The following is a 12,395-nucleotide window of genomic DNA, read 5'->3' as shown; positions in this document are numbered from 1 at the left end:
TTATTTCTCAGTTTAGACTAAAGCCAATGCTGTAGGGGTGATTTGTAGTCATCTGTAACTTTTGATTTTATACATGTAGTTCTTATATAAACTGAAAATAAGTAAGCAATTCATATAGTGCCTCCGTATAATCGTCCAAACAAATGTCCAGAGATATTTCAGATGGCTGTAGAGTGATGATGCATGCTTGCAGGTTGGTTCTCTGATTAATAACCTCATGTAGTAACTGTAGCTAAAACTAGCATAACTCAGCAGCTACATGAAATAATTTAGATGACAGAAATGAATTTCATTAATTAATCGATGAATACAATCATAAAACTGTTATAAGATCTGTAACATTTGCTTGTAGCACCTAAAGTTCATGTATGTAGCCAACGTGCGCTTGGTTAGCATATAATGACAGTAGCTAGTGATAGCATAGCATCCAGAGTTTTTAGGGAGAATGAACTGTAACAAAATGTAATACACTGTAGCAATGTTGCACACAACTACTGCTCATGTACCAAAAATAAACTCACTTTACATTTTTGTTACAAAGATTGTACTTTAGCTAAAATAGCCAGAAAGCACATGCTAGCTGTTTGCTTTTGTTAACTAAGAGCACTACATTTCATTAATTCCAGAAGACCCTAGGGCTAGCACGGAGTAATGGTTTACAGAGACACATGATTATTAACTTGGGAATAAATTAATGTATAATCACCAAATTCTAGTAGCAGCTAACACTATTAAAAAGTTTCTATTATTTAAAAATGTGTTACTGTGTAAAAAATAAATAAATAAAATTAAAGGTTAAATAAAATTCAAAGATGGAAGACGTACAAAAACAAGCCAAGTCATTTCTAATCACCAATATTCCAATTTAATAATAGGAAATAACTATAATGCTAATTTACTTCTAAAAGTAAATATGTAACTTGAAACGATGAAAGCTAGGAGAAAGGCAAAGGATAAATACTAAGCAACACACGCCAGCAGAAAGGTTTATCTAGAAATACTGACTTTATAAATATACCATCAAGAATATTTCAACTCATTTGTCAGATCCACATCATGTCTACTTTTCCTTGGATGTTTCTTTAGGCGTGCCTTGTTCTGAGAAGGACTACAAGCACTGGTCCCCATCTGACGAGCACGGTAATGAGTGTCTGCTGGGCAGAGAGATAACGTTCAAAAGGCGAGCGCCTCACGCTACGTGTTTTAACGGAGAGGATTTTGACCGGCCGGTCACCATCTCTAACTGCTCCTGCACACGCCAGGACTACGAGTGGTGAGAGTCCACAAACTCTCCAGGCCTTTGATTTCAGAAGTCTTCATTTTTAATCAGTTCTTTTTCTACTCCATATCCGAACATATCAGGTTTTTCATGATTGATTTCATAATGATATATCACCAGGACTTGATGTTATGATGCAGAGGTTAAATTTCATTTGAAAGGATGCATTAACAAGAATAATGAAAAGAAAGCAGGACTACCCCCCTGTGTATGCGTGGGTTAAATACTGTGTTGTTGTTCTTTATTGGGACGTGCTGAAACTCACTATATTGTTTGTTTCCCCTCCTCTTCCTCCTTTCAGTGACTATGGCTTTAAGCTGAGTGAGGACTTGTCCCTTCAGGTGTGCGTGCCTGACCCTGAGTTCTTGGGCGACCTCTACGCTCCACCCGTTCCTTGTCCTGTTGGTACTACCTACCGCCGCAGCAAAGGGTAAACTGCTGTTATTAATGTGCAGGAATGCAGAGCCTGCCGTTCTTCTTCTGCAGTTTCTTAGCATAATGCCGTCGTCCACAGCAGTAATGGAGTAACGGATGCTAAAGGGGAATCTAAATCTACTAAACCATATATTTTTAATCAAACTGTGTTGGAAGAAAACTCCCATGCTATGAACACTGTAGTGATGCTAGCAGATATCCTCGTGTTGTTCCTGCATCAATGTGGTGACGTCTGTGATTTGTCATGTGCAATGTTGATCCTGGTCATTGTTATGATGTCATAGTTTTGCGACTTGGAAAAAAACCTTCCGATGTCCACTCAAGAAAAAATCCCAAAAAGGAGGGGGTTAGGGTCGAGGCTGGACGTTAGGGTTAGGGTCGTGGGAGTGTGGGCCACAATGTTTCCACATCACAAAACTATGACATCACTACAATGTGATTGATCGCTTGAAATTAGAACCTTATTGATCCAGTAACGACACCAACGTAACTGAATGTCTCCTTCCTGGTTATTCTTCCTTTTTTTCACTGTTTTTGTTCGGACGCCACCGAGTTGCTGACAGATGAAAGCTCTTTTATTTCCCTCTTGCAGCTACAGGAAGGTACCAGGAGACAGCTGCAGCGGCGGAGATGTGGAGGCCCGGCTGGATGGAGAGATGCTGCCTTGTCCTGTCGGAGGTAATCTGCTTTCTCCAAACATTCAAAGATGCAGCTGAGCGTGCTGTCGAACAGTTCAAGGTGTCACGTTTCCAAACAAATGTTACCATCCAGTTTTACTGACTGGCACACAGACTTGGTAACCTGTGGGGGTTTTGTGGGAGAAAGGTGAAATCCAAATAAACATCCTTTATTTTAAGCATTTCTGCTTCTCCTACATATAAATGCATGAGAGACCCTAAAAAAACGTAGATGCACAGCACTGTGCAAAAATCGTGATCAAGCTCGACACAGTTGAGCTTCCATTTGTGCTGGCATTGCTTCACAGCATGAAGAGATGAGGGACGGCTCAAGATGTTTGGACCGTCATGTCCAACAGTTCAACTTGACTTTTAATGTCCTGCTAGCTGTGTTGTGGTTATTGAGTATGGGTCAGTAGTAGAGTCTCGATTATAGACCTGCTCTGAGAGGTAACAGCAGCTGGGCCGTTTCTAACTGGATGTATGACAACATGACGGCTGTGTTGAATGAATCAAAGAGATCATGCTTTCAAATTAATGAAGGAATTTACTCGACATGAAGCAGCCAATCGGTTTATGTGTCAGTCGTTCAAGTTCTTTGCAGTGCAGCTCGGTGTCAGTGCACGTTTGTAGTCCCAGTGTTTGTCTTCAGGCTGTCTCCTGTGGTTTTGCAGAGAGTAATGAGTTCATCCTGTACGCTGTGAGGAACTCCATCCATCGCTACGACCTGGCCACGGGCACTGACCAGGCTCTGCCTCTGGCTGGCCTCAGGGAGGCTGTGGCTCTGGACTTTGATTATGACCGCAACTGCCTGTACTGGGCCGACATCTCCCTGGACACCATACAGGTCAGTGGCTCCTCTAGAAGATGCAGTCGGTGTGTGCTCTCTCACACCAGGACAGCATGGTGCTAACTGTGGGGCTGAGACGTAGAGGGAGCTTAACCATTCAGCTGTTACTGACCTGCGTTTGTCTTTTGGTCCTGCAGCGCCTGTGTCTGAATGGCAGCACAGGTCAGGAGGTTGTCGTGAGGAAAGACCTGCAGAATGTGGAGGCTCTGACCTTTGACCCCATCAGTAGACTGCTATACTGGGTGGATGCTGGAGCGCAGAAGATTGAGGTATAGAAAACATTGTCAGTGTTTGTCACTCAGGATATCAGACACATCAGAGTTGCGAGGTTATCAAACTAAAACAGTTGTTCTTTCCCAGTTCTCCTCTTTGGTCGTCAGATTATATTCATATAATCACAATAATCTGTCTTCTTGACACAGCTTCATTACTGTTGACTTTTCCCTGTTATGTTTGAAGGTTTCAAACCCTGATGGGGATCTGCGGCACACCCTGCTCAACTCTTCCATCCTCGAACACCCGCGAGCTTTGGTTCTGCTGCCCGGAGAGAGGTGAAGAGTTTAAAGGAACCGAGTTTTATCCAGCCTGTGATTAAAAGAGTGAATCTGAAACGAGCAGCTTCAGGCTGATTTGAAAAGCTGACATTTCCAGTCAAGAACAAGAAATTATAATAAATATAGTGTTTGCTGATATTGCCTTTTTCAGGCAATCATGCAAAGCTCCAGCAAACACAAACCTGCAGAGCAGGAGCATAAAATACACATCGGTCACCAGTGGTTCTGACTATTTTCTTAAACCTGATCTTAAGGTAAAAACACAACAATGCTCTGATCACCCTTTAAAAAGGATGACCAGACAAACTGACCACAAGATCATCTCTGAAAACAGATCTGGCTTCACTTCTGCAAACATAGTTCTGCTTTTCCTGAGTAGCAGACATCGGGATTCCTGTGGTCTGCTGCTGATCTCGTTTTCCACTTTCTCAGAAAATGAATGTATAGTTGACTCACTGCACTCACTTCCTCCCTTCTCTGTGTACATTGTCACTCTCTTAGAGTTTAAGCTTGTATTAAATATTTGACCTGGCGCCCAATCACAGTCAAAAGAGTGGCCAATGGGCGCATTCAGTGCAAATTCCTAATCTTGTATCCTCTCCATGTCCAGTCTGATGTTCTGGACTGACTGGGGAGACCAAGCGCCTGGCATTTACCGAAGCTACATGGATGGAACCAACGTGTCCCGCATCGTGTCCGAGGGTGTCCGATGGCCCAACGGCATCACGGCCGACGACCACTGGCTGTACTGGACCGAAGCCTACAGCGACCGCATCGAGAGGGCCGACTTCATCGGAGGGCAGAGGCGCGTCCTCATGGAGGGGCTGCCCCACCCGTACGCCATAGCTGTGTTCAAGGTAACAACATGTTTATGAGTGTGTGTGTGTTTCAGTCTTGATGGATTGGGTGGATTGTTCACACTTTGGCGCTGTATGCTGTGTTCAGAATGACCTGTACTGGGATGACTGGTCTAAAATGGGAATCTTCAAAGCTCCAAAGGCTGGTTCCCAAAACAACGAGCTGATTGTTGGCAGGCTAACTGGAGTCATGGACCTGAAGATCTTCTATAAGGGGAAGAACAGAGGTGAGGACCAGGCAGGGAGGTGATGATGCTGTCAGTCTTCTTCAGGTTTAAATGAAATAAACTGCGTTCTTGCTCTCGTCAGGCCATAACGCTTGTGCCGACCAGCCGTGCAGCCTGCTGTGTCTGCCTCAGCCCGGCCATAGGCACACCTGCGTTTGCCCAGACGGCGCCCCGACTCTAACGACGCCCAGCGGAGAGCTGCAGTGTCAGTGTCCCCAAGGCTACCAGCTCCACAACAACACCTGCATCAAGACGGGTGAGAATAAGCACGTACAGCTTCTGGAAGACGCCGTGTCGTAAGATGTATGGACACGAAGCCTCTGACAATTAACAGTTTGCATGTTTGCATATTTATTCGACTCCAGAGCACAGCTGTCTGCCAAACCAGTATCGCTGCTCCAATGGCCGCTGCATCAGCAGCATCTGGAAGTGTGACAGCGACAACGACTGTGGGGACATGAGTGACGAACAAGAGTGTCGTAAGTACTCAGCAGCGTTGCTGCCTTCATGACAGAAACAATCAACTGTTGCTATAGAAACAAAGCTCTTTTTTTCCTGGCGTCCTTCTCCAGCCACTACGACTTGTGACCCGTCCAACCAGTTTCGCTGCGTGGCCTCAGGTTCCTGCATCCCCCTGGCCTTTAAATGTGACCATGAGGATGACTGTGGAGACAACAGTGATGAGGAGAACTGTGGTACGCATTAATAAAACTGTGTGATTGTATGGTTAAATGTGACTTTTATTAAAGCACTTTCATTGGTTAGGAAGACTAGAAAGTTAATTAGGTTAGGGTCTAAAATGGTCATCACACAAATATTTTAGTTTAGATCAGCAACATTGTTTAACACTTTGATGTATTTCTCAGATTCTCATCAGTGTGGGCCCGATGAGTTCACGTGTGCACGTGGTGTTTGCATCCGCAAGAGTTGGCGCTGCGATGGAGACAATGACTGCAGAGACTGGTCAGATGAAACAAACTGCACTGGTGAGGAAGACTCAGCATCATACATGATGTCCCACAAAGTTAAATCAGAGAAGGTGTGAGCTGTAAGCGCTAAACAATTACAGTAAACTTCACAGTCATAAAATAAAACTACAAAGCTACAGCCTTTAACAGTGCAGTTAGTGTTTTTTTTTTTAAAGTCATAAAAACAGAGCTATTTACACAGCCGCTAACCGCTAACCACACGGTTAAAGACACAGAATGACTGCTAACACACAATGACTCAGCTGCAGTCACTGAAATGTACAGCATAATAGTCATAGTGTTATTTTGGATATTCAGTTTGTTATTCCTCATAATTCACTGAGGTAGCAGCTGAATCAGTTCCTGATGAGGACAAAAGGCTAAACAGTTAGCTAAAGCTAACTAGCTTAGCAGGTTCTCACTGGCTGCTTTAGTGAGTTTTGGGGTTTCCTAGTTACTTTTAAATTACAGACAGCCAGTAAATTGTAAGTTATTGTAATACTCTCCAGTTCATAATAGTTTTGTTGTCGTACCCACACAATTAGAAAACGGTTATTATTGTTTTGAGGCTAGCTTGTATATGCTTGACGCTCACTTTATTAGCTACGCCTTGCTAGTCCCAGCTTGGACTAGCAACCTTCTGCATGATTCGACATGTTATGTTAGTGTTCAGAGATGCTCTTCTGCATATTTTGGTTGTACTGACTGGTTATTTGAGTTACTGTTTCCTTCCTGTTAGCCGTTACCCTGTGACCTTTAGGATCAACAGCACATGTTCACACAGTGAAAATGCTGCCGACTGGATATTTTCCCTTGTTTTTTACTATTTTCACCGTTCTCAGTAAACCATTGACATAGTATTGTGGTCAAATCCCAGTAGATCAGCAGTTTCAGAAACACTCAGACCAACCAGCCATGCCAGCTGCAGAGTCACTTGAATCACGTTTCTTCCCCATTCTGATGTTTGGTTTCAACTTTAGCTAAATATAGACATTTACAAAGTGCTGGGTGAAAATATATTTACTATATAGCTTATTCACCCATATAAATACATATATTAACATGTGCCAAACATTGACATACATAAATGCATAATCAGTAGTGCCAGTAACAAAGTGTGTGTAGCTGTGAAAACTTCACATTAACAACGTTTAAATCTGTCATACATTTATAAACTCCACTCATTAAAACTCTTTGTGTCCTCAGTGGGCCACCATACCTGTGAGCCCAGCAGTTTCCAGTGTAACACAGGTCACTGTATACCTCAGCGCTGGAAGTGTGACGGTGATGATGACTGTCAGGATGACTCGGATGAAGATCCCCAACACTGTGGTAAGCTCACACAAGACCCTGATGTTTCACCCCTGCAAAGCAAGCAGAGATTTCCTGTTAGCAGTAATACTTTATTGATATTTGTTATTAGAGGGAACTCAGTGTAAAGGCTTCCTGTGCTCCAATCACACCTGCCTGCCAGCCTCCGCGCACTGCAATGGCATCAAGGAGTGTCCAGACGGCGCCGATGAGAACAACTGTGGTGAGTGATCCCGTTGGTTTAGGAGACAGTTTAGCAGTCAGACCCTCACATGCAATCGTAACTGTGAGAGAGAATATAATCATCTGACTGCTCTGCTGATCTCATGTCTGATTTGTTGTGAAAGTCATTGTGTTTTCTTCGCTTGTGTCACCCACAGATCCCCTGTGCACTCGCTACATGGAGTTTGTATGTCAGAACCGAGCCCAGTGCCTGTTTCAGTCTCTGGTGTGTGATGGGATCAAACACTGTGAAGATGGCTCTGATGAGGACGCCGAGTATGCACAATGTGGTGAGCACCAAGCATCTCCACTGTGATACTTAGCATGTTTGCAGCAGCCCTCCTGTGACCACCCGTCACCCTGTAACATCGTCCCAAACAAGGAGAAAGGAGGAGGCTGAGTTTGTTTTCCACTCACCCGTGCACCTGAACAGTGGATCGTTAGATTTGTGCTTTGTGTTTGGATCTGTTTATCCCTCCAGTTAGGTTTTGCATCAGGCTCTTTAATCATTGCTTTGATTGTCGCACTCCCAACTTTTCCAGGTATTTCCTTGTTTCTGACGTGTCATTATTATGATGACATAGAAGGCTGGCTTTTTGTAACCAAATACAATAAATGCAGATGAATAGTACAGATGGGTTACATGGATCCAAAGAAAATAAGAGCTTGTGCTGGACTGGGTGGAAAGTAGATTCCTTGTGTGTTTTCTTTCAGCCGCACCGTCTGAATTCAGCAAAGTGTGTGACATCTATACCTTCCAATGTGCCAACGGAGTGTGTGTGAGTCTGGAGTGGAAGTGCGATGGCATGGATGACTGTGGGGATTATTCCGACGAAGCCAACTGTGGTGAGGATGAAAAGCTTACGGAGAAATGCCCAGACCCCCCCCAAACACACATAATGTTTACTATCGAATCATGTGGAACAAATGCACTGATTGCACACACTGAATATATAAGTTATATTTGTACTAGGCATGCACCGATACCGATACTGGTATCGGGTATCGGGGCCGATACTGTAAAATGTGTGTGTACTCATACTCGTAAAAGTTAACCGATACCAACTTATTTCATTAGTCAGAGGGTGGCTTGTCATTTCTGTTGTAATTTTTTAGATTGGCCACTAGGGGGACATGTCGTGCTAAGGCACAGGGTTAGGCGAGTGAGACTGGCGGCTCCAGAAAAAAAAAGAGAAACTGGAGGCTGCTGTAGCTAGGCTAAACAAAATGTCAGCAGTGTGGACCAGAACAGCCAATTTTAACTCAGGTTTTGGAAAAGCAACGAAAAATGTCAAGAGAAAATCCACAGGCAGTTAAAATAACAGAGGCTCTGACTCATTTTATTGCTCTGGATGACCAGCCAATGCTGGTCGTGGAGAACATAGCATCGCACCGTCTTCTCAGTGTACTTGAGCCGCGATATGAAATTCCCAGCCGCCTATACATCAGGGAGATAATGGTGCTAAAACTTTCTGAAGAGGTAAAGACAAGCAGTGTGTGCGCGATGTCAGTCCTCGGTTTAACGGCACGGTGGACTGATGAGGGGTTTGGTCGTCAATGCCAAATACTTTCGTTATTTTTGTTTGCTTGTTTACAATATGGACACTCTGCAATAATTTAACAGTTTATTTTATTCTCAAACCTAATTTGTATTTATTTTATTCCAAACAGAAGTGTTTATTTATTATTCTGAAAGCTGGAGACAGTGCCAATAGTTCAGTGATATTTTGTTGATATTACATTGATATTACATTGATATTACAATGTGCACACCCCGCAATAATTTAACAGAAGTGCTTATTTTTTATGTGAAATTTTATTTTTGTGGTCATTTTTATTAAGATTTTATTTTTTATCAGCAGAGATAAAATTTTATGTGTGTGTGTGTGGTTAAAAGTATCGGTTTTTGTACTCTGTAAGTACTCAGATCCAAGTATCGGTATCGTATTGGTTTGAAAAAATTGGTATCGTTGCATCCCTAATTTGTACTCCTGCAAACTTTTCGTTTCCCCACAAAGACCAAGTACATTTATGATTACTCAGCAAAATCCGAGGCTGACTGTTTCTCTGCTCGTTGCAGCTGCTCCGACCGAGGTCCCAGGCTGCTCCAAGTATTTCCAGTATGAGTGCAAAAATGGGCAAAAATGGGCGTTGTATCCCCACGTGGTGGAAGTGTGACCTGGAGAACGACTGTGGGGACTGGTCTGATGAATACATATGTTCAGGTACGACATCGTTAGTTGTGGCAGTCGAGCTCCATCAGAAACCTCAGAGTTCGAGCAGCTCACCGCCCCGATTTAACAAAACTAGATGGCAGCAGTGAACATAAACATGAGTAAAATGTGTATAAGGATCTTTATCTGTTGCCACTGCTCTTTGCTGTAGGGGCTGTTCCTGCCAATCTCCTGCCTTTAGGTTTCCCATGTATGTTTTTGGGAGGCTGAGGAGGTCCAAGAGAAGAGCCACACTACCATCCTGTCTGATTATTAGCATGGACACCTATTTTATGTTGTTTTCTAGTATTTGGTTTCTATCTGAATAAATCGGGGTTTCAGATTTGCTTCTTGAATGAACCAGTTTATGCGTCTTATCACTGCAGGTGGTTCAGATCCTCACACTGTGGCCCCCGGCCCCTCCACGTGTGCGCCCAACCGCTTCCACTGTGGCTCAGGGGCTTGCATCAGCAACACCTGGGTGTGCGACGGCTATGCTGACTGCCCTGATGGCAGCGACGAGTTTGGATGTCCGACAGGTACTGATTCTCGCTGCTGATTGGCTCAAGTTTTCTTGCAGAAGACATAATAGTTTATATTTTACAGCTTTTGGCCAAACTGCATGAACATCTTTCTGAAATAGTCCACATAACTTCACCCAGTCCATCCACACATCCACGAACTGAAAATACACAAAACTGTCTGAAGCCTGGACTTTTTGCTTATTTGAGTTATTGTAACCTCAATAATGAGCATCCACGGTTAGAGATGTGTGTCCACACTTCATATAACAGGAAATAATGCTGCGTAATATTGTTTGCTTCTCATTTTCCTGACAGCAGTTAATGGCTCTGTGACTCCTGCCTTGGTACCCACTGAGAACCCTCATTCGCCCGATCGCTGCAGCCGGAGTCAGTTCCAGTGTCAACGCCCCGCCCGCTGCATCCCCGACTGGCAGCGCTGTGATGGACACGACCACTGTCAGGATGGCTCTGATGAAGCACACTGCCGTGAGTATCTGTACGATGCATTTGCAAAATACTGTCTCACAAACACACAGAACTCGGACCACGGAGGACCAATCATATAACAGACGGCATTTTAAATGAAGACAATCAAAAGGATTTTTAGCAGGATTACGCCGAGTTTTCACCCAAAGCCTCGCTCACGAGTTCAAGCCTGTCAGACGCTCTGTTGGGCTTTTCCGTGGCTGTAGAGTAATCCTCTCTGTGGAGTACAGAAGTTTCATTTCAATACTTCCTCCTGCAAATGCACCATGGGACAATCTCCGTGTTGAGCTGAACCATATTTGATCATTTCATAAAACAGGAAGTTGGAAGTAAAGTTTTGTGTAATGGCACTTTTAAGCTCTGCTGTGATAATAATCTCAGGTGTTCATATTTCATGTCATGAGCATCATGCTTCCATGCAGGCTATGCAGTGAGCAAGCATTTCATCTAAAGCCTCTGTGTGTCTGCAGCCACCCACGGTCCTCTGTCCTGTGTTAATGGGACTCGCTGTTCTGATGGTGAAGCCTGTGTGCTGGACAGTGAGAAGTGCGATGGCTTCCTGGACTGCTCCGACCACAGTGATGAAGATGGCTGCACCGGTAGGTCCACTCTAACCTCATTCTTAGTTTGCTTTATTTAAAATGACAGAAACTATCTGCCTGCTTGTCCAGTGCAATGCTGCCAGCTGCTGCCGGTTGTCGACTATTGCAGCTTATGTTAATGTCGAAATATTCAGACATCTGAATCTACTTTGCCTCTCTCTCTGGCAGCGGACACGTTGGCCTATAAAGTCCAGAACCTCCAGTGGACACCAGATTTCTTGGGTGGCATCACTCTGACCTGGACCCGGCCTAAAAACCTTCCCCAGGACTCTTGCTCCTTCCTCATCTACTACAGGTAAGAAGCTGCTCAGTAATCCTGGAGTCACGCTGCTGTCAGCCAGCTGTGTTACACACCACTATAGCTGGCAACAGGGTTTGTATTAAAGAGCCAGTGTGACCTGTGAACTCGTGTTTGTGTTAAGGCCTGTGGGCACATTGCCGTGGACCCCTATGGATACCCACAGCAACAAGACCAGCTACAAACTGACCGTGCTGAAGCCCGACACCACGTACCAGGTGAAGGTGCTCACTCAGTGTCTCAGCAAACTGCACAAGACCAATGAGGTGATCACAGTCCGGACACCAGAGGGATGTGAGTATCACGTGATCACCCTACACCAGGTTCCAACAGCAGCTCTGACTTCTGCTCATTTTAACTTAAACCTGGATGTGTTTGCGCTCTCTGGTACACTCCTGGTCTCTCAGATGCAATGCTAGCAAAAGTCATACATAAGCATGCAATTCTGCATAACGCAGAACCTGCATAAAGCCTTGTGCTAGAAACCCAGCACCTCCTTTCCTTCACAGCAGTGCTCACCCAGGAGAGGGTCAGCTCTGTGTCGAAGTTTGAATTTGAAGTTGTGGTTAAACCTGTGGAGTGCTGTTGCCTCCAGATGCTTCTGTCCCTCACCCTCTGCTTTTGGTGCTGTTTGCCTGCTCGTGTTAGCTCTCCATCACCGTCCCCATAACTATGGTGCAGATCTCTTGCTGCCCCCATATGTCCACCCTGTGGTGGAGACTGTGGTCCAGCGGTTGCCCCTCAGAGACGGGCTAGACTGTCTGGGCTAAACTCCCATTTACAAAATTTCTTAAATATGTGTGATGTTCAGTTTTATGAATATTGGTGTTAATGGAGTTCATCCAGTGTGTGTGTGTGTGTGTGTGTGTGTGTGTGTGTGTGTGTGTGTGTG

At 44.4% G+C, this 12,395-nt stretch overlaps 1 protein-coding gene across 1 annotated transcript in view; it reads left to right on the top strand.

Moving 5' to 3' along the window:
• sorl1 (sortilin-related receptor, L(DLR class) A repeats containing) overlaps positions 1 to 12,395 on the top strand; it is an 82,560-nt gene that overhangs the window by 57,080 nt on the left and 13,085 nt on the right. Inside the window, 23 exon segments of the mRNA XM_014329991.2 lie at positions 1,087 to 1,273; positions 1,581 to 1,709; positions 2,307 to 2,392; positions 3,066 to 3,238; positions 3,379 to 3,510; positions 3,701 to 3,792; positions 4,406 to 4,652; positions 4,741 to 4,879; positions 4,962 to 5,135; positions 5,245 to 5,358; positions 5,452 to 5,574; positions 5,746 to 5,865; positions 7,054 to 7,179; positions 7,271 to 7,381; positions 7,539 to 7,670; positions 8,095 to 8,226; positions 9,461 to 9,519; positions 9,521 to 9,605; positions 9,980 to 10,132; positions 10,433 to 10,603; positions 11,074 to 11,202; positions 11,374 to 11,500; positions 11,628 to 11,797. Coding sequence (XP_014185477.1) covers positions 1,087 to 1,273; positions 1,581 to 1,709; positions 2,307 to 2,392; positions 3,066 to 3,238; positions 3,379 to 3,510; positions 3,701 to 3,792; positions 4,406 to 4,652; positions 4,741 to 4,879; positions 4,962 to 5,135; positions 5,245 to 5,358; positions 5,452 to 5,574; positions 5,746 to 5,865; positions 7,054 to 7,179; positions 7,271 to 7,381; positions 7,539 to 7,670; positions 8,095 to 8,226; positions 9,461 to 9,519; positions 9,521 to 9,605; positions 9,980 to 10,132; positions 10,433 to 10,603; positions 11,074 to 11,202; positions 11,374 to 11,500; positions 11,628 to 11,797 — 3,111 coding nt within the window.

Source organism: Haplochromis burtoni, unplaced genomic scaffold, assembly GCF_018398535.1.
Source record: "Haplochromis burtoni strain Fernald_Lab_line unplaced genomic scaffold, NCSU_Asbu1 Contig_649, whole genome shotgun sequence".
Lineage (NCBI taxonomy): Eukaryota > Metazoa > Chordata > Actinopteri > Cichliformes > Cichlidae > Haplochromis > Haplochromis burtoni.
This window is presented reverse-complemented; position numbering and strand designations above follow the sequence as displayed.